The sequence below is a fragment of the Uloborus diversus genome, chromosome 9 (assembly GCF_026930045.1).
Source record: "Uloborus diversus isolate 005 chromosome 9, Udiv.v.3.1, whole genome shotgun sequence".
NCBI classification, from domain to species: Eukaryota; Metazoa; Arthropoda; class Arachnida; order Araneae; family Uloboridae; genus Uloborus; species Uloborus diversus.
In genome coordinates, this window is record NC_072739.1 from 136,613,536 (window position 1) to 136,636,927 (window position 23,392).

The window sequence follows — 23,392 nt, forward strand, 5'->3', positions numbered from 1 at the left end:
TTATGAAAATAAGTTTTACATGATGTTTTAACGAAAATTATTTTTTAAATCATAGATTGAAGAATAATAAATTGATGGATTAAACACTGATGTTTTAAAACTTGTGCTATTCTTCTTTTAGCTCATATTTTAATATAACACATTCTGTAAATACAAAAAAATGTTATTTATCGCATTTAAGTCAATTATTGCACTATATTTTGAACCCTTTCTTTAGCACACATGCATAAATGTCGAAAAATTTGGTTCGTGGAAAAAAAAACTCATGGGTACAAATTGAAATTTTTAATGAAGAATTTAATTTCTATGTAACTAGATTAAAGTCAGCTGTATAAATGAGTTACATATATATTTACACTTGAATGTTCATATTGAATAAATATATTAAATAGTCACACATTTTGTTTTGTTTGTGATATTTTCTCACAAAATATAGTTTCTCAAAAAATATAGTTTCTCAAAAAATAGTTTTGGACACTTTGGGACAGTTTTTGACACAAGGGTTTTGAACAAGACGGTGAAAAGCTTGTCAACCCTGCTTTCATCTACATACATGCATAAACATAAACAAGTTTGGTTACTATTCTAAAAACAATAAGTAGATAAAATAAACTTATGCATACAAATTGAAATTTTAATCAAGAATTCAACTTTTGTGTATAACTAGATTAAAATCAGCTGCATAAATAAGTTGAATGTTTACATTGAATAAATGGTCAATATAACACATTGCTTTTACAGATTTTACTCTATTTTCGATGCTTTCTCACAAAGTAGAATTCCTCTAAAAATATAGTTTTGGACATTTTCGGACAGTTTTGGACAGGACGGTAAAAAACAGAGTTTTTACTATAGTGTCCCAAACTTTGCTAACACTGATTTTGGAAGAGAGTATCCCCTGCATTCTTTTCCAACTACTGCACTGCCAAACTAATGTATAAAACAGCAGAAAATGCAGAACTTAAAAAGTTTTTAAAACAAAAAATTACTAAAATAAGTAATATTGGTGTGCATTGTCCCCGTTGCAAAATTCAACAAATTAATGCATAATTAATTTATACAAGTTTATATTCAGTAGAAATATTTTTAGAAGCAATCAGAGCTCCATACATTTTACTTGAAGAAAAAGAAGAAAATGTTTCTTTTGGCTTTTTCATACTTATCTATTCAAATGATTACCCACACTTATGTAGTTAATCGATACTATGAATGATTCAATTTATATACATACGTACATATAAATATATACACATGTGTTATGTATGTACATACTCCCTCCTCCCTCACTCAACGTTGGGATTATGATAGATGACAACTTTGCTTGGCCCAGTAAAATCCAATGAACACAAGAAAACAACCTAACACAGAAAATGTCACATTTTCCAACCATTTCTACTATCATTTGATTGCAAACTGATAGAGGCAATTTGATTAATAAAAAATATCAGCACAGTATCAGTACATTCAGCATACATACAATGCCTGCAATAATAAACAAAAGCAAGATTTCTGCATATACTGTCTAATTTTATTTGGTTTGAAGTGCAAATTAGTAGTTTGAGAGTGGCACATAGTTTGAAAAACTAAAGTGCATATCTTGGTTGCTAAGCCAAGAATTCTTTACATATTACTCCAATTTAAGTATTCTCTAAACACATATTAGCATGTGACCTGTATCTGTAAGATGGACAATCAATTATGCAAAATTAACACTATCTTTTTACACAAATTTTAGTTAACAGCTCCTTCATTAAGCACACTATATGGAAATGAAAAAAATAACAAATTTATCAGACAAAAGACCATCAAAAATTCAGACACGAGGCATGCATTGAAGGGCTAAATAGTTTTTGCCTACATGAATCGTACGCTGTTCCAGAAGTTGTTTTATTTTAAATTGTGAAGAATTTTTGTGATAAATTTCATGATTGAGAAGTATGAACAATATATTCAGTGTTTTAGCATTGGGGGTCTTACTAACCAAACTGTTCTAGGGATTTATGTGGAAATTAAAAAGGAAATTAAAAAAGTGGTACAAAAATTAAATTTATACACGGGTTAAATCCTTCCCCTAGCCTATAACTAAGAATATTAAAACATGTATCACCTTCAAATAAAAATATAAATGCTACATAATATTTAAATCTATATTTGGTCTTTCATATTAATATTTCAAAAAATATCTAATACATATGAGAAAAAAATCTGTACTTATCATCAAACAAGGAATTTAAGTCAACTTTTTGTACTGAAATAAAATTCCATTCATTTACCAAGTAAACATCGCAGAAATTCTGCACCCAAAACTGTCTCACGGCAGCAGCTGTCAGATGAAATTCATGCCTCTCAAAGTTTGAGTTGCTGACTGCCACCAATCCAGCCAAGCGACTCAAAATCCACCGGTCGACATCGTTCATTGGTAGATTCAGAACCTATCAAGTAGGGTAATTAGATGAAGAAGTATTTCTTTCTGTTTGTCTCATTAAAACTTACCACATTAAAAAGAAAAAGGAAAATCTCACTTCTTCTGTTGTAAGTGGAATAATGCTAGTTTTTGGGCAATTTTCAATTATTTTGGTAAATAATCTAATGCCTTGCCAGATTTTGTTGCAGAAGTGCCTACATGTTCGGATGGATTTGATGTCAATATTGATTTTCTGACCTACAAACAATGCAAATATACATATATATGTGTATGAAATACTGTGAACAAACCTACATACATAAATTTTTGGTTATAACACAATTTCTGAATCAGAACTAATTCTAAAGGTAATGAGCAATGATTGGCTAAACTGCATATAACTCTTGAAACTTAAACAGGCTTGTCACTTAATTGGGGGGGGGGGGAATTCCCTGAGGTTTTTTTTTTTTCCTGTATGAATCAATAGCATTATAAACAGCAAGCGAACAGTGACAGTTGCATAAGAAAATTAATATCATTTGAATGGTTTCATCACAGGAAAAAATAAATAAAAGTAAGGGAAAGTAAAAAAGAATTCATTAAAATTGAAATAACAGTAAATAACAAAATATTCATATTTAACTTCAGTAAAAAAATCTTATCTTTACTTTGACCTCATCAGAAAAAGGATGCAACAGTTAAGCATAACAAAAAATATTAAAAACTAATCACATGCCCTCTAAACTAAAATGGCATAAAATTCACAATGTGTGTCAAATGAAAGGAAAAATAATTTTTGCTTTCATAATAAGCATATAGATATTAACTTTAACAAAAGAAAAAAATACCCTGAAAACTAAATTATTACTTCCTGTTTTATTTTATTCATTCATTGTTATTTTTTTGGAAAGTTATAATATATTTGGACATTGATTATTGCAAAATAAAAAAAATATAAAAAGAAAAAAGAAGATTCCCTGCAGTTTCCAGGTTTTTAAGGAAAATTTCAAAATTTTCTGAATTTTCCGTTATTTTGTTGGTTTTCGAATTCCTTGTAGTTTTTCTGCTTTTTCTGGTGTCCCTATGGCATAGCAAGCATGTTTTAAAACAGATAAACTGTTTTAAACTGTCTTAATTGAAAACATGCCATAAGAAGGAAATTAAATAAAATGCATATGTTCTGGAAAAAAATTACTCAAAAAAGTCATTTGCACTTCATTTCAAACATTTAGCACTGAAGAAAGCTTCTCTTCTAAGAAGTTCAAAAGCAGGAGTGCCCACCTAGGGGGTGTCATGGCACAGACTGCGCTATTAAAATTTTTAGGGGGGTTTTTGGGATGTATTTTTCTCATTTTAGGAGGCTCTTGCTTTGGGGAGGGGGCTTTCATGATATTTGGGGGGTACGCTCTTATCCTTACGGGAAGGTGGGCACCCCTGTCAAAAGCCACCAGTCCACACAATGTACAGAAAATTGGATTTTGATCCAAACCAGGACTCATAGTTTTTAAAATAAGATATTTGTCATCAGTAATCATTAGCATTAACATCAGAAATTCAACATTATTATACAAAATATAGGTTTCATAAAAAAATAATAATTTATAGAAATAAAGGAGTACATTTATAAAAACAATTTATTTAAAACATGAAAGACATCGTTAAAATTCAGTTTTTTAACTGCAGTTATGGTCAAGTTATATATAAAAATAATCTCAGTATTTTGACCGGAGTCTCCTACCCACCTTTAGTAAAAGGAGGATTTTAAGGAGAGGATCTGAAAAATTTCAACAGAAACCCCCAACCCTGTCCTAATTTCAGTTTAACAGAGGGAAATAACATAAAAAGCAATAATTCTGCAAATATATCTTACTTTGAATATCGTGTGACAATAATGAAAAGCGTAACCCATCTGTACCACATTCAGGTATACCGTTAGGGAAATTATGCTTATACCCTGATGTGATGGCCTTTTGTTCCTCAGGAGTCAGAATGCCTTGGGATTCCTTTGTTCTTTCCAACAAGTCCTGAAACATTTTCAAAGATACATCAGTATTTAATGATTCAAGACATATAACTAAGATGTGCAGTAAACATTAGTGCAACAATGAAAGTGCAGTTTTTCAACCACATTCTCCGCGAAGGATTCAGCTTAATAACAAATAAATGAAAGGAAAACTACAAGCAAAAACACATATTAATAATTAATATTTGAGCTCTATTGTACATTTAAATCTCAAAACTAAAAAGAAAGAAATACATTTCAAACATTAATAAAACTCTAATGAGAAAATTTAACTACACGTAAATGCAAAAAAAATTATCGTCATTAATTTTTTAAATACCTTATTCATTTCATTTAAATGAGAAGACATACATATCAGTTTTACAGATATTTTATTCATACTAAATAGTCATATAAAAAATACTTATAAATTGTAATAATGTCAAGATTATACAATTATACAAGAAGCAATCACCAAACAGTAAATTATCTATGGAGTAAGAGATACGAGTGATTGTCTCTGTATGTTAAATGAAAGTAATGTCAAAGAAATTGTGAAAGGATGTCTGCGGTTGGCCCGCATCCATGAGACTTCATAGCACCTACTGCCCTGTAATTTGGTTCAAAACTCAAACATACACCAGGGATCTGCACCTCAAATCATCTTTTTTTTTTTTTTTTTCAATTACAAATTAGCTTTTTTGTAATTAACGTTTTAGCTAAAATTTCACAAAAATTGCTCATTAAAGGGGTGAAATATTTCACACACCCCATAACATTCTATGTCATTTGAAAGAGCTTTTTTATGCATCAAATTAAGCTTGTAAGCATTTTCCCAATTTATTGGAACAGCAGATCAGTGGTGGATCCACAGGGAGGGGGCGATTGGGGCAATCCCCCCCCCCCCAAAAGATGTGCAAATTTGAAACATTTCCGGTAAAAATCATCAAACTCTCCCCCCCCCCCCTCCCCACCTAACACATCAACAAAAAATCACGTACAACTATATTTTTACGACTTTAATTCAAAAAATTTTCCTGGGGAATCCTTTAACCTTCTCTCTAATGTCATCGAAGATCACCAAAATTTTGAATTTTTAAAGCTTTAATTGCGAAAAAATCGGAGGAATCGGAAACTTTTTCGAAAATGTCGTTAATGAGGGCCTTCAACTACGTTTTTTAGAAACTTCAATTCTTAAAAAATTCCGGGGAGAGCCCCTGATCCTGAGCCCTTCACCTAACATCAATGAAGATCCACTAAAGTTACGTTTTTGAAGCTTCAATATCGAAAAGTTGATTAATAGCTCCTGACCTCATCCTTTCCCTAAACACTACCAAAGGTGGCAAACCATCGCATTTCAAAGCTCCAATTTCGAACAATTTCCCAGGGAAAGTTCCAAAACCCGTTCCCTCTCCCTACGCCAAAAAAGATGGCTTATGACTGCGTTTTCAGGACTTCAATTACGAAAAATTTCCAGAGAGCAGCTCTCATGTCCTTCTTTCTTCATCTTTCAAAATCCTTCAAAGATCATCTAAAACTAGGTTTTTGGAACTCCTACATCTAAAAGTTTCTGGGGAAAAGTTCTGAACCCCATGTCTTCTGCTACGTCATCAAAAGTGGCTTACAATTGCGTTTTTAGGACTTCAATTCCGAATTTTTTTTCGGGGAAAGCCCCCAAACTTGCTGGTTTTTAGCATCACTAAGGATATTTAAGATTGCATTTTTGAAGCTCTAATATCAAAAAACGACTGGGGAGAATTATTGAATCTCATCCTTTCACTTCAAGAAACCAAAGATAGCAAACAATTGTTTTTTCGAAAATATACCCTTGAATAAAAAAAAAATTCCGGAGAGGGACTGCCAACCTCCAAGCCTCCCTTTTTCTTATTAACCACCAAATAGTCTAAATCTTCTTCGAATGGGGAATCAGATCTGGGATTTTGGGCGGTCTCTTTATCTTGTTGTCCAATACTGAGAGAGAGAGATTATTAAATTAATATCTTGATACTGCAACCTTTTGTTTTATAAGGAAAAAAAGTACAATTGAGGACCTAAATGGCCACTGAAAATAGTTCACGAGTCCTCAAGCGAATCAAAAGTTGAAGGGTTTAATTTGGATAATCAATACAGAATATTAGTAGAAATTCATTTTTTTTTCTCTCTCAATTTTTCATTCTTAGAACTTGAAACCCTTATAACTTTGATTCAAACTCCTTGAAAGATATAAATTATTCGAAAAAAAAAAAAAACATCATGCTTCATTTCTTAAAGTTTTTTAAAATTTTACTTTCATTAGTCACCCCCCCCCCCCTCCCCCTATAATACATTATTCAATTGCCCCTCCGAACAGGATTGTTTGGATCCGCCACTGCAGCAGATATTAGGGCTTACAATTTAGCGAACAGTGTCTAGGCTGAACTCAATTCAATCATACAACCAGTGATGTTCTGATCAATTTTTCTGAGAGTACTAGCTGCATCGCCTGGCTTTGCAAGGTCTACCTCCAGGGTCGGATTTGGGAGTGTGGAGGCCCCCGGGGCAATGAAGGAGTGGAGACCCCTAATCATGGTATGAAAAGATCACCATATTTTCGAAAATATCCAATACTTTGATATATATCTGAATATTTTGATATATATGTAAATATCCGATATTTTTGACCCGTGAAAGTTAGGATACTTTGTAAAAATTTTATTGTGGGGGCCCCCTTGTTGTGGAGACCCCGGGGCAGTAGCCCGCCTGCCCTCCCCTAAATCCGGCCCTGTCTACCTCGAAAATAAAAGTTAAGTCAAGTGACGCCTGTTCAATCCTCAGGCTTGAACAAAAAGAAAAGAAAAAAGAAATCAGTAAAGTTTTGCAGCAGTCTCCGGAAAAATAACCAAAAAGTAAACATTTTAAATCCCCCGATCACAGGAAAAGCCTTTAAAACAAAATCAAGAATTTGACTTCCTAATATTCGAGAGAAAAAAAAGGCAACATATCTTTCGTCTGAATGATTTTCTTCACGCTATAAGTTTTAACAAAAGCATTGTTACGAAAAGTTGAGATGAAGCACTGAAAAATAATTTAAATGAAGAAAAGCCTTCGAAAAATAGGGATTTTATGTCGAAATTTAAGTGTCCTAATTGATAGTTTTTAAGTGATATCTCCGCTAATTATTATTGGAGGATTATGTTAAATAACCAAACTTGAAGACGGGAAGATTACGAATCCATTGATACCTGGTTTGATGGTCAGTTCACTATCGTTCAGGAGAAGAAGTTTGGGCATATATAGATACATAGGTACATACGCTCAGTTTTTAATTGTTTCAGATACTCTCAGTAATCCATTACCCACAATATGTATATGCGATTATGTATATAATATGTCACAATATAAACACTTTTGAAGTTTGAGGGTGTACCCTATGTGTCTAAAAAATGCCTGAGAGAATAGGGCATATATGGAGTATACCCTATGAGAACACCCCTGCATGCAACTAAAAAGCAAAATCTTACTGAAGACCCTGAATTGGAAAACTAGCTTTCAAATGTACCAAACATCTGTCTTGCTATGCTCAGGGGCCCATTCGCACTTACAGCTATGAAATTTGACACAAGTAGTTTGGACCCAGGGGGAGGTGTGTTCTTTGAAGCATTTTTTTATATAAAAATTTTTGTAATAGGTATTTTCATCAAGTTCTTTTTATCTTCGGGTTAGAGCAAGATTTTAATATTTTCTAATTATAATGAACTCTTTACTGAAATTATATTTTCTACGAGAGGGTGAGAGGGATTTCCGTTTCGTTCCAACCTTAACACATATTTTAATCTGATTCTTTGTTACAGGCGATTTAAACCTTCGCAAACCAAATAAGATTGTGAAGCAATTTTCAAGCGTTGGTGAGCGGTAGCGAGCTAGTGACACTAAGTCAAAGTTACTGCTGAAAAACTAACATTCAAAAAATGGAACAAAAAATCTACTTTTTTCAAAGCAGACAAAATGAAAACAAAAAGCATACTCTAATTAAGCTTAGTTAACTATCCTTGGTATTTGAACTTCTTAAGTTAGATATGATTTAAAGAATGACAGTCCATAATTACAGCAGCTAAATGCTTTAAGTTAAACAATATTCCAAAAATATACAGAAATGATAACAAGGACAAAAGATGTCCTATCTAAAGAAGATTTTTAAAAAAGAAAAAAGAAACAAAAAAATGACACCAATTTTGCCTATGAATAAAGCAAACACTGATATTTATTGCCAGTATGCAATTTTCTCCTTTAATAATTCAGCTTACACGAATTGGAGACTGAAAATGGAAAACGCAGTAAGTGCCAAATAAAAATTTTACAGGGCATCAAAAATAAGATTCCAGGAGGATTGTGGAACTTACTGCATCCAAGTTCATAGCGTAAAAAAGTAGAAAACACAGTAAGTGCCAAATAAAAATTTTACAGGGCATCAAAAATAAGATTCCAGGCGGATTGTGGCACTTACTGCATCCAAGTCCATAACGCAAAAAAGTAGAAAACATAGTAAGTGCCAAATAAAAATTTTACAGGGCATCAAAAATAAGATTCCAGGTGGATTGTGGCACTTACTGCATTTTCTACTTTTTTGCATTATGGACTTGGACCAACCAAGATAAGTAACCTTCAACGGCACTTACTGCGCTCTCCATCGCACAGGTGCTACTCTTACTCTATTGGCGGACCCAAACAATGTTTTTTTAATAGAGAGGATTAGGTACACAAATCATTTACTACAGTGAAGTGCTTGGCGTTTACTTCATTTTGAAGAAAAAAAAAATTTTTTTGGCACTTAATGCGTTTTTTAATTTCAGTCTTCAATTTCATTCTTCGCATATGGCAATGGATCATGTGGCTCTATATCTGCCAATCTCAAAGTGAAAAAATGGAGCTAACACCAGCCAACAGTAAAGTGGAAGTAATCAGCAATTTTGATTGTTTAAAAATGTGTAACGGTATTTGGCACAAAAATAATAGAGAAAATGTAAAAACTAACAGAGAAAATGTAACAAAGTTTTTATTAAAAATAAATTAAATGAATGATACAGAATGCTTCTGAAGATATATATAAATTACTTGTTAGAATATTGTAACAGTACAACAACTACTTAATAAAACTTAATTGTTCCATAAAAGTGCTGCTACAAATTCTTACCAGGGATTTGTTTACAAAAAGGAAAAAAAATCATAAGTTAAAATGTTTTAAATGATTACAAATCAAAAACAGGGTGATGACAGGAACTGGAAAAAAAAGTTCCCTGACTTTTCTCTGATTTCCCTGATTAAGTTCACCAAATTTCCCTGATTTACGTTAACAATGATAATGGTTTCCTTTCTTTGCCCTACCTGAAAAGCATTGCATATTAAATAAAATGCAGTGTTTAGAACAGTTTAGGCTGTTAATTAAAAATATATTTTGAAAAGATGATCCTTTTTTTTGGTAAAAACAGTGTATTAAAAATTATCGGCAGAGAAATGTTGTAGGAAATCTTAAACAAATACTTTACTTCCAGGAACCAGTTAACATAAGAATTCTAAGAAATTATTAAAATCACTCTTAAAGAAATATTTAATCGTGATAAAACTAAAACATTTAAATGGAAATAATATTGAACTGAATTTTCAAGCAGTATAATTGTTGCTGCAAGAATAACAAGTGATAGTTAAAGTATAGAAGTAATGTAGTTTTACTTACGTAAATAATACTGCCATATGCAAGTAAACGGCAGTATCTGCCGAAATTTGTTTTCGAGATATTTGAAGAAATGTGGACTCAATATAAACAATGGGAAAATCCTGGAATTAGACGTTTTTTTCGGGCCTCTTTTTCAGCGGAAACCGAATAAGTGAGTATGTACAATTAAGATAACGTACAATAGATGACAAAAATGCAAAAAAAAAAAAAAAAAATTAAAAATGTGCAGTTATTACCCTTTACTTGCAAACGACAGAATAGATATATTTAGGTAAAACAAATTGAAATCTTTCAACAATCAGTCATATTGGGCTATTCTCTAATCAAGAACTTAGGTTTTAATGAATGAATACAGCATTTTAACTATTAAAAAAATATTTACTTATGTACACAACTCAATTTCAAATGATTTCATTAGTTGTGTCGAAAAAAACCTTAGATTACTTTTTAGTAACAAACATTGAAATTCAAAAACAATTATTAATTTCAAAATGTATATGGTTTTAAAATAATAAAGTTTTAAAGTATGAAAAAGAAGCCCTTCGTGTAATCTGAAGTGACAGCAAATAATACCATGGCAAAAAAAAAATTGTTTTTTAGTCAAAATTTAATTTTAGCAACTAAATTAAAAACACCAGGTGATAACTTTTAAGATTTTTTTAGCATTAATCTAAAAAACAAAGATTTTTTCTTGAAATCGTGATAACAGTATGCTAATTACTTTAAGACAAAGGCAAAGGAGCAAAGTCATTAATGACAGCTTCCTCTTTTTCTGTAGGGTTGTTTATTTTATGTAACTTGAAATACTTGGAAGGAAAATTCAAGCAAGGTAAAATAAACAACTTTACAGACACAGAAGCAATCTTAGGAAGCTCATCCTAATATTGAATACTTGGACCTTGAGGAAAAAAGATGCACAAATATGCGGCACTGTATAATCACATCTCATTAATTTTACTTTTTTAAATAATTGGCGGAAAATTTGTAGGGAATCAAAGTACTTCATTTTGCAAGGAAATTTTTTTTTCTTCATTTGATCAATTTTCCCTGAATTTTTGTTATTTTTTTCAAAATTCCCTGATATTTTCCTGATTTTTCGCTGAGTGATAAAGTTCCCTGACTTTTCCCTGATCTCCCTGATTTGCCTGATCTGTCGCCACCCTGAAAAATCTCTCTAAAATTAGAAAAAAATACACATGAACTCACACAAAAGTCTGAAGTATCTCATGCTTGAATTTATGGAAATTGTTCATAATAGGTAATTAATAAAAAGCCTACCTCTAATGATATGCCATGAATTATATCTAAGGGATCAACAGTATTCCCTAAGGACTTGGTCATTTTACGACCATAGGCATCGCACACCATCCCGTGCAGCAAAACCTGAGACATAAAACGGTTAATAATAATTAAATATACATGAAGTTATTTTTAAAAGATAATTTCTGATTCGTCTTCAGAAACGCTAAAAAACACTTAGGCCTTCAGTTCTAATCGTCTCAGAAGGTTTGACTTTTGAAGCAAAAAAAAAAAAGTTTCATAAGGGGCAGAAAGCGATTTCCTTTTGACACAGTATAAAAGTTTAAAATGTGGAGTAATTTGTTTGTTTTTTTGTTAGCAAATTGAAGAACATTAAAATTAATGAATTGGATTAAGAAAAAACTCTAGGGAAAAAAAGAGCTGAAAACACTTATAATTCTTGTTTTAATTAACTTACCAGATTCAAACAAATTTCATGTAGTGCAAGATAATAAGGAATAATACATAATGTTGAGGTGTGCCAATAAGTAAAAGATCCCCACCCCCCTATATAATAGGGAGTTTATGTAAAAATTTTACAAACAAATTAGATTTTAAAAAAAAGGGCGGAATTCAAAATACAGTCAAGCTGCATACTGAGAGAATCTAAAGAACATCTGAACCAAATTTTGTAGCGTTAGGATTTGCTGTTGGTTCATTAGAAAACAAACTGGGGGACAAACATTATTATCAGTAAAGATAAAGCAACTTCATAGATTTAATCACTATTATAAAATAATGATTATGACAAAACCACCCTAAGGACTACCTTCCTTTTTTGATTATTAAACTATTTTTTTTCCAGACTTTATCTTACATTTTAGAAGCTTTTTAACAATGAAATTTAAACAAACTTTTATACAAAACTAAAAGCTTTCAAAATAATCTTTAATGCAGAGTTGCCAGCTTTAGAAAATCCAAAATCGTAGCAGCATTTTGCACTAGGGGAAGGGGGAGGGGGGGTGGCACTGCCACAGATTACAGCAGTGATGAACTGTCAATAGTATAAAGAACAAAAACAATGAAACTTAACAAATTTCAAACATGATACAGAAAATATTAATACGAAATAAAAAAAATTATTCGTTACGGAATTTTTGGCAGTATAGTCGTTTTTTTTTCCGAAGATTCAAAAACTGGATCAGTGTCGCGATCTAAAAACCAATCCATCTTTACACCATGCAACTTTTAAAGAGCAATGCTTGTTGAGCAGAGACCGTCAGCACACATGTAGAAGTTTGATTTTCTGAACTTACCGGTTTAGTTTACATGTTCTTTTTTTTCCCCTTCCCCCCTTTTTTTTGGGGGGGGGGGGTATTATAAATTAAAAAAAACAGAAAATCGTAATTTTTAGACCTGCTTTTGTAGCATCGTAGTTTAAAGCTGTAATTCATAGAAACTACGATTTTTTCGTAGCAGTTGGCAACTTTGCTTTAATGATTGAATTTCCATTCATTTCTTGAAAGAAAAGTTATAATTTAAAAACCTAGCAAGCACTAAAAATATTGAATGAAGTTTGATTCATGAAGCTAAATTTAAAAAAATTATTTTTTTAGTATCACAACAAAATTTAATTGTTTACAATACATTTTCGATTACTTTTAGACATAAATTTGAAATTTTGCTGTCTTTTTCACATTCACTCATGAATGGCGATGAATTGATAATACTTTTTTAAAAAAATCATTTCACACTTCAGAACCTCAAACTCAAAAGAAAACCTGACTGAAAGTAGCTTTAAAAAACTAGCTTTAATAGAACCATGAAAAAAATGAATAAGGCATAAAATCTAATTACAATCTCATGAGTTCCTAAGTTATCAATACTTTTGCATGCATAAAAATACAGTAAAGTTGACATGAATTATTTTTCATGTAAGAATTTGATGCTATTTTGATATGAAAACATGAGCAAATTTAATATAAATACATTATGTGTGTGTGTGTGCAATAAAATTGAAATAACAGCTTTATGCATTTCAGGATAACATAGTTTACATTCTGAAGTACAAGGGCTTTTATAAAGGGGAGAGCCGAAGAAGTTTGGGATCACCCCCCTACCCTCCCAAAATTATTATTATTATTATTATTATTATTATTATAACAATAATAATAATAATAAATTAACTAAGAACTACTCAATGTGAACACAGATTTTAATATTTTCAAAATTTAAGTTTAGAAAGTTATAATATTCGGCAGAGTTACTTTTGAAATAAATTCCTATATATACTCCTGCTGCAATACCCACTTCCACACTTTACAAAAATTTGTGAAGCCAAGCAAGTGGCTTTAAAGCATTTCACATAACATAAAAGATATTCATGATATACAGTCGAACCTTGATATAAGGTCACCATTCAGGATTTCATGAAACTGACCTTATAAGCGGAATGACCTTATAAGCGGCGTGACCTTATAACCGAACAATATAGATTTCATACCATGTGTTTAAGGAATAAACATGTATATACATTAATTCATTTTAAAATTTAAAAGGTTCAAAATTATCAGTAATTAGGTTATAATAGTTTAATAGATTTGAACCAATAAAAACTTTTGGAATCGATAAGAAATTTTAAAATGATGTTTTAGAACTTTCATGTAGAGTATAACTGCTAACAAATATGCCTAAGCAGAGAACTGATGTGCAACTTATCTAACTTAAAAATTATCATTAATATTGAACTGATAGATTTTATTATCATTATTATTTTTTTTTTAAATTTAAGCACAATGGTTTTCTAAATGTTCTCTAAAAATTTGCAGCTTCGTCTTCTGATGATTGGTAAAAAAGTACATTCTGAGTGCCCTCGTTATTACTTTATGCTTTAGTGTCACTGTCGTATAACTCACTTTTTACTGCATTCAGTGCAAAACATGCTACGTTAATAGGAATACGGCTTTTCACTTTTTAGGGATCGTATATAGCAGACAATTCTTGGAAGTGACTCTATTAAGCACTGAAATCATTTAATGAAATCAGACAAAAGTGACCTTATAAGCGATTAATGTATTAAGACTTGACCATATATCCGATAGGACATAATATAGAATTCCTATTCAATGAGCCGGGACTTTAGAAAAGTGACCTTATATGCGGGAAGACCTTATATCGAGGTCTGACTGTATATCACAATGTAAGAATAATTTTCTTGCCTTTGTGCCATTAAGTGATTTTTAATGAGATAATAACTTAAATACTTTTGAATTCAACAACATACCTCATTAATTGTGAAGCCAAACAAGTGGCTTTAAAATGCCTCATAGCATTTCACATAACATAAAAGATACTCATGATACATATCACAATGTAAGAATAATTTTCTCGTCTTTTGTGCCATAATGTGATTTTTAATGAGATAATAACTAAAATACTTTTGAATTCGACAACATACCTCATTAAATGGCAGCTTTCCCGTCAAGTGTTGTCCTAGCATTACCATTCTAGCAACCCAAAAGAACAAAATATCAAACCCAGTCTCCATCAAACTGAGAGGATAATATTTATTCAAGTTTTCTTCCTAAAAAGGTGACTGCATAGTTAAACAGATCAAAATTAAAAATGAGAATTGAAACTCACAAAATTTAAAACTGATATAACGTCTTAACTACATTTGATAACCAAAGAAATTACAAAGATTTGTTTCTACTTCAGAATCATATAAATATGTATGTCTTAAAAATTTCGTACATTTTTCAACTTGTTTTTCCAAAATTTGCTTAACACAAAGACATTTATTCATTTACTAAGCACAATTTTGCATATCTTAGTTTTCTACTAATTTATTAAAAAATAAAACATACTTCTGATGGCCATCCGACAGCAGTCAACGGATACAACGCAGAGGAAAACCAAGTATCTAATACATCATTGTCTGAAAAAAAAAGTAAAAATCTTCGCAGATCTTTTACTGAATAAAAAGCAATCTTTTTGAGCATCAGTTATCTCACATAAATAATTGCAATATAATAATAAATTTTACTTACAAAAACGAATTGCATAAGGGTAAATATAATGAACTAAAGTCTTCTTAAAACTGTATCTTTTCAACAAAAGAAACACTTTATTTAATCGTGCAAAAATTTTGTGTAAAAAAAATCATTTACCTTGAACAGCAGTAACACTTTCAGGGTTTAATTTGTATTTTTCCGATGCTTTTTGAATAGCTTCTTCCTTGCTACTAGCAGCAATCCAATAATTTACCTAAAAATATTCAGTTACTTTATATTTAAACAGCTTTAAACTTAACGCATAGAAAATCATTAAACTAATTTTAATTAACTTTAACAACATTCCATAGAAATCAGAAAATATTACACATACACATTTAAACCTTTTTAGGCAAAGAAAGAACTGATCAGTTCAATAGAAGTTGCACAAATCACTTTATTTTGAAAGCGTTACAAAATAGAACCACCAACTTGCTTAATAATTATGTTTTTCTATTACAACATATTCATGGGAAACATATTTCATAAGCTGATTTATTTATTTATATATTTATTTTTTAAATAAAGAATGGCATCACATCTTTCACAAGACTAAGACTTTGAATTTTTTAAGTTTATGAACATGTAAACCCATTGATAGTATAAAAGGGACCAATAAAAATAAGTTTCCAAATTTGGCTGCAAACTTTCACTCCAACTTATTTTTGAGAAAGTAAGAATACAATAGTAAACTCATGTATAAGAAGATAGCTTGATAAGAAATAGTAAAAAATAATCAAATATAAGTAACTTAGCTTTTGGGGTTCTAAAATACAGGGCTGTTCGAAGAGCTGGCGGCACCCGTGGTGAAGGTTTCTTGATGCCCCCCCCCCCACATACACACAGAAAAATCACTTTAGTTATAACTGCATCATAAGCGTGAACGTACGTCATACTTTAAATATGAATGCACAAAACAATCAGACTGCTATGGATCATATAAATTACAACATAAGCAATGAATCTGTTTCTAACAGAATGTCCTCAAAACTTTTCTAAAAACGGAAATGTTAAAAACCCAAATATTTATCTTGGCTATATATCTATCCATTGTCATGTTTACTTCAATTTTATTTATGAGAAACAAAAATTTTGATCGAAAAGTCACTCCTTGTGGTGTGTTACATTTCTGCCCCATGCCCTTTAATTGCATTTTTAAGATTTGAGTTTCAGAAAATATTCGGGCAAGGGTCCCAATACTGCCTTTCTTTAATATCACAAGCAATGGGTTTTTTAAACAACCAAATTTAAGTGGAATTGTCCCTGAATATAAAACATTGTTTAAGTTTTTTGGACCATTATTTGAAAAAATTCCGAGGGAAGAGCTTCAGCGTTGGGAGTTCCAATAGGGTAATGGGCATCCAGCGCCCTCCTTGTGTTTTGTGTTTGAGTTAGTAAATGAAACGTGCATTTCCTGGTGATTTACAAAATTTATCAGATGGCGGAAAATTTATCAGAAAATTCAAAATGGAAATCAGAAAACTGAATCGGGACAACTACACAACGTGGACTGAAGATATGAAGGCAGTCCTGTAAATGTAAGTTCGGAGTACAAACCACTAATAAGTGATGTCAAAATACCGAAAGAAGCTTGGAAGAAACTGGAAATCCATTTTAGACCAGATTCAAGAGCAAGAGTAATCGGCCTCACAGACAATTTTTTTCCATGCCGAATTGATGAAGGTGAAGAAATCAATATTTACGCTTAAAGATTGAGAAAAATAATGAAACAACTTCAAGATGCCGATAAACCAGTTTCGAATTACTATGAAGCTTTTCAACTTATCCGATACTTACCTGCTGAATTCGAAGGAATAGTTGAGTCGATATACCGCTGGGAAGACACTGATTTCACATTCGGCAAAATTCTAAAGGAACTTCTAACCGAAGAATCCCGGTTGCAACAAGTTCAGAGGGATTGCAGTGAATATTCAAGTTCTGCATTAGCCACCTCCCGTAAGACTTTAAATAGTATGAAAGTCATACAGTGCATGTACTGAAACAAAATTGGGCACACAAAGTCAAAGTGTTTTAAAAAGAAGAGGTCAAAAGAAAATAACTTCATATGTCCTGCATCAATAGCGGAAGAGGATCTAAAATTGTGCAAATCACTTTTGCAATAATAAGAGACTGTTTCGAGATTTCCGACCCGTAAAACCTATAGCATGGCTACCGCTCTTCAAGGATCCACCTGCAAAATCGAGGGAAAAGGAACAGTGGTCATGATCCTGAACAGTGGCAGATCACCGCATAGGCGCATGAGGCGCTAGCTGGGGCCTCCAGAAAAGCAGGGGGCCTCGGAGCTGCGAACTGGCCTATCCTCAAAACCAAAATTTTTGTTTTGAGAATTTGTCGTGGAAAGCCATAATTTTGAGTGGAAAATGTTCAAAACTCATGAAAATTGATATTTAATCATGAATTTTAGGCGCGGGCTGATTGCTTTCAATAGGGCCCCCTGAGTCTTAGGGGGCCCCTGGCTTCAGGTGCCTTTGTTTGGATTTTCCCTAGAGTTTGGATTTCCTTTTTTCTTCCCACAATTTCAGCATAAAACTGTCTTTGTAAAATACTCGACAAAATTATTCTGATAAAATACACAATTAGTCTTGCCAGCAGGCCCGGATCTGCGTACCCGCAAACCACGCAGTGCAGGGGGGGGGGGGGGGGACACAACTTGAAAGGGCCCAATGTCCCAAGAAATTGAAAAAATAGTAATAAATTAAAAAAAACACTAGCACTAAGCTCTTATTAACTGTACGAATGTACACACTGTTGGCCTCTGGGGAGTGGGAAGTAATATTTATTTTTATAATGCTTATCTTGCGTTGTAGTCTGAGCATTAGCTTGTTCTTCCAATACAAAGACTCAGTTTGCTTTTATTTGTGTTTCTGTTCAGTGAAGTTGAATTATTTCTTGCACATATAATTTTTAAATTTAGTCACTAACTTTTTGTTTTAAAAATGTGAATAACAGTTTGTTTTATTTAAATGCCATGGGAAACGAAATTCTCTTCCCTGTAGTTGAAAAGGCTGAGATAAATAGATGCAAAATTAGCACATGGTGCCATGCAGACAGGGATGAATTTAAAGCATTTTATTTTCACAGGTATTGTCTCATGCTGATGCGGCGAGACAAAGAGGTTGACAAGTAGCTTGAAAAATCAAGCTGTATTTTTAATTCCATGTTCTTTGTTTTTTACTGAAAACATATTGGTTATAATGAAGCAATCCAAAGCTTTTGTTTCAAATTCACTCCAAGATAAATTTCGTAAGTGGAGGTTTTCTTATAGTTTTAGTTGAGCGCTTGGGCCACGAATTTAATGGGGGCCACAAATTTTAAAATTAACTAAACCTATAAAAATCATTTGCTTTTATTTTGTTAAGTGCTTTCAGCGAAGTTTTATGCATTTTTTTTTCAAACAATTTATAAAAAAAAACTAATGCATAACAGATGCACATTTATAATTTTTGATCATTACAGTATCCAGCTAAAATATCTGTTTTATGTTTTGTTTTGTGTATTAAGACTACGATGGTCTAGTCTTCATTCATACACTATTTTTGAAACCAAATTCAAATATAACCAAGAAAATCCATTCCTAAATGAGAAGTTGTCTATCCTTTGTAGCGTTGGGAAAATCAGTCAGATAAATTTTTCTTTTTACCAGCTGCACTTCTGTGGTCTCCTGCCCGAAGCTGTAACTTCTAAGAACAAATCGGACCCTTCTGACTCAAGCAAAGGGGACTTCCTTTTTGCTATGCCCCTTTCGACAGCGTAAAATTGTTTAATTGGTCAATCCTTCGGGACTTTTGACCTTGACTGCATAATACCTCCTCCCATCCATTCTATACTCGATTGCAAGCTTACTTGACTATGGGGAAATGAGCTGCGGCCAAGCAAAAGAAATAGTTCCTAGCCCTTTGTCCGATAATCGGGGGAAATTACGCTCTTCGCTTTAGAAATCAGATTAGTTAGTTAAACCCACGCATACGCAAAATTTTTTTGTCTTAATTTCTGTCGAACATTAAATATTTTCAATTCTACCAGCGAAGCCCCGCGGAGCGTTTTCTCCACTTCAATCAAACGCGCCAAGGCAAGTATAGGGACACACCAGAGTTTTTTTGTCTGAAGAACATAAAGAGAGTTTTTTTCTTTGTGAGTGAGACCTAGCAGAAAAGTTTTATTTAGATTGTGAACGTGTGAATTTCATCCTTATTTAGGTAAGCATGTTTTAAAAATATTTTTCTCTGAGATTAGGTGATGTTATCAGGTAAATAGTTCCCAGGTGTGTCTTACTCAAAGGACTATTAAAGGGTTTTTTTTTTCTGTAAAAGCCAATTAGGTTTAAGATATAATATAATTTTAGGACTTTTTTCTGTTTTTGATATTTTCTGACAAAGCACAATTTTATTTAAAAATATAGTATTTACTTAATTTTACTTAAAACCATGTGTTTTACTGTGGTATTTACAATAGCGTCCGAAATCAAACCAACACTACTGAAATATGTAAAAATGTACCACTTAAAATAATTACTGTAATATATGGTACGTACACATAGTTTGAGAAACTTCAGTTTTAATACCAGGTAGGCCCCCATTTCGAGTAGCGCCCCAGGCCCCCATCTGTCTTGGTACGCCACTGCTTCATACTGATCACTGTGTTAAAGAATAAAAGATTGAATGCCTTGTATTGTAATTTCAAGATTGAATTTGAAACGTTTTATCATCCACTGAGAAAATCAAGCTTATACATTACGTTTAAGTTTTAAAAAAAACTTGTATATGTTGTCCTAAATTTTTATCAAAATTGTATCCTAAAATTTTTGAAATCACCACTCCGACCCCTGTAAATGCCAGAAAGCGGGGCTCGGAGGATCTCTCCCCCTGTGCTGACTAAATTACGATAGGAGGCAAAATTTTTCACTGTAATGTGTTTTTTTTTTTGGGTCAGAAATGTCGTTTTTTCCCTTTTAAATATGAATGTAACTGCCCCCCCCTCCCCCCCAAGCTTGTTCGTCTATTCAAAAAATAAAAAAAGTTATAATTTCCAGCATTGTTAATATTAGTAAGACTATCATTTTTTTTGTGAGGGCCTCAGGATCAGGCTGCGCCTGGGGCCTCACAATCACATGATCCGCCACTGATCCTGAAAAAAAAAAGGTAACACCGAAAGAGTGACTTTAAATAGTGTTCTGTATTCTCTAAAATTGCTCAGAAATTTAATTTCGGTTTCACTAATTGACCGTGCTGGTAATTCTTTTTATCGTAGAGGTGGTACATTTACTGTGAAATCTAAATGTAATAGTCGAATCGTTCTTACAGCTAAATTGAAAGAGGGTTTTTATATTGTTAATCCCACGTATCCTCATTTTGATGCTATAACTAATTATGTTCATAATTCCAAAAATGATAAAAGTAATGAACGTGTGACTAAAATTTCAACTTTAAAATACGGTGCTAGCAAATCTAAAGCTTCTGTAACAAAAACGAAAAATAAGACTTTTCCGAAAAATGTAGCAGATTTAAATTCAACACCAGTAACTTTAATGAGAGTTCAAAATATAGTCAATCTGGTGTTATTAAAAATTCTTATATCTCTAAAAGTGCTTTTATGGATGTTAAATTTAATGAAATTCATAATGAAGCACAGAATCTTCATATCATTCCTACACCCGTTCTGGAATTAGGAAAATTGAGATCTGCAAGTTCAAGCCAGATTCTAGATCCTGCAAAAATTGTCAGGATCAGAAAAGCAGTTCTTCCCCTAGATAAATCGCATATGAAAATTTATTATTCAATAGAGGGTTCAAATGCTAGGTTATGCTCACACAAAGATATGGAAAAGTTCTGCAATTCCCATAATATTGAGTATGCAAAAGAAAATTTCAATTTTAGCGGTAAAAATCATTTTTCTGGAATAGTTGATCCAGACATGACAAAATCTAAATTATCACTAGAATCTCACATTTTCTCATTAATCCGATTGTTATTTTCAATTTGTATGTAAAATGAAATGGTTGCATTATCAGTTCAAGATAAAATGCACATATTCACATGCACCTTCAAGAGAAACCATTAATGTGTCACAGCCACAAGGATTTAAGGATCCTTATAACATTGAATATGATTGTAAATGGAATTGAGCGTTATGTAATGTACATCAATTGGATAGAGAAAAAAATACTGAAATTAACAATGTGCTACTAAATTTGGGTTTTAATAAATTATCCTGAGCAAATTGTGTATAGACATTTGAAAATAATATTGTGTTAATACTTTATGTTGATGACATTGTTGTACTTTGTAAAAATGAACAATATTTAAGTACTGTCACTTCAAAACTTCAATCTAAATTTCACACAAAAATGCTAGGTAAAACTCGCAAACTTCTAGGAGTTGAAATTGAAGAAAGCAACAGTAATTTGTTCATACACCAACAGACATACATCAACAAAGTATGTGATACTTATTAGAATTTCAATTTCCCAATTGTTTCATTGCCTATAGGAGTTGGCACAATTCTTTCAAAAACCCAATGTCCAGATTCAAAAGAAGAGATTGAATTGGTTTCTAAATTTCCTTATTGTAACATTTTGGGCTGTATCGCTTTTGTTGCGAGTAGAACTCGGCCAGATTTATGTTACGCCATAAATATCTTGTCTCGATTTCAATCAAATCCTAGACTTATGCATTGGAATGTTCTACTTAAATTACTCCGGTATTTCAGCTATACAAGCTTGTTAAAACTCTGTTTATGAAATGTTTCCGATTTGAAAATTGAATGTTTCAGCGACGCTGACTTCGTTGCAAATTGTGATGATAGAATTTCAATCGGTGGTATGATTCTTTTTATTGACAAATCTCTCATAATCTGGAAGACATTCAAGCAAAAATGTGTCAGTTTATCCATTATGGAAGCAGAGTATTTGTTGTTAACAGAGGCAGCAAAAGAGCTTATCTGGATTGTTCGCATTTTGAATGAAATTGTAAATTTAAAATTAATCAACTTGAAACCTGATTTCAAATTACTCTGCGACAATCAAGCTGCAATTAACTTTTCAAATTCTTCCATAGAGAACTGTAGGACTAAGCATATTGATATAAAATTACATTTCTTGAGAAATTTAATTGATGAAAATATGTTTGATTTAAATTACGTTAATTTGAAACATTTGGGGATCTTTTCATGAAACCTTTAAATAAAGTAAAATTAAATTATTTTTTAAAAACCTTTTTTGGTTTAAAAATTTCAAAATCCAACAACACTTAAGCGTTTCTTGGCAATTTTTTCTACAAATGGAAACTTTTTTAAACAAATGTAATTACTTTGTCTTTGAAAATGAAATTTGGTATATTTGTATTTGTTCATATGTACTTTTGAATCTTTCATTTTCTCGTATACCTACTGGACATGATTTTCTGGAGCAAGAAAAAAGGATTCATGAAGCTTCAACCTTTTCTGATGTCATGCCATTCACTTCACATTTTTAAAAGTTTAACTCAGGGTTCATACTCTATTTAGATAAAAAAAATTCCATGACTTTTCCAAGACTTTTTCATGACTTCATAAAAATTTTCATGACCTTGTTACATGGAGAGAATAGTAAACTATTTAATATCAAACTTGCCAATTTTTGGCAATGAGCATTAGCAAAACTTCTATGTGAACGCCACTACCTCATTGAAGCACTTACTCATGATTGAAAAAATACCAGTGTACACCTAAAACTAAACTATTATTATGTCTTTATCATATAAATGTAAGTAAAGTAAAATACAGTGAAAGCAATACAATGATAATTAAATGTCTAAAAATTTCTTTGTAAAAGGGCAGAACGATAATGTATGGGAGAAAGATTAAATGAGTCATTAATAAGTTTCAATAAATTTGCTTCAAAAGTTGCATTTTATGGCCAATAGTGCATTTAATCATCTACATAATTTGATAGTATTTCGGTTCTTTAAAGTAAACCCACATACTTCAGC

The 23,392-nt window shown here is 31.9% G+C and overlaps 1 protein-coding gene across 1 annotated transcript in view; it reads right to left on the reverse strand.

Annotated features, from left to right (window-relative positions):
* Positions 1 to 23,392, reverse strand: part of LOC129230101 (valine--tRNA ligase-like) — an 86,005-nt gene that overhangs the window by 20,626 nt on the left and 41,987 nt on the right. Inside the window, exons 14-20 of the mRNA XM_054864499.1 lie at positions 15,525 to 15,621; positions 15,222 to 15,292; positions 14,813 to 14,938; positions 11,395 to 11,499; positions 4,275 to 4,428; positions 2,523 to 2,662; positions 2,274 to 2,432 (exon numbers count right to left, since the gene is read on the reverse strand). Of these exons, the coding sequence (XP_054720474.1) occupies positions 2,274 to 2,432; positions 2,523 to 2,662; positions 4,275 to 4,428; positions 11,395 to 11,499; positions 14,813 to 14,938; positions 15,222 to 15,292; positions 15,525 to 15,621 (852 nt within the window). The remainder of the gene's footprint in view (positions 1 to 2,273; positions 2,433 to 2,522; positions 2,663 to 4,274; positions 4,429 to 11,394; positions 11,500 to 14,812; positions 14,939 to 15,221; positions 15,293 to 15,524; positions 15,622 to 23,392) is intronic.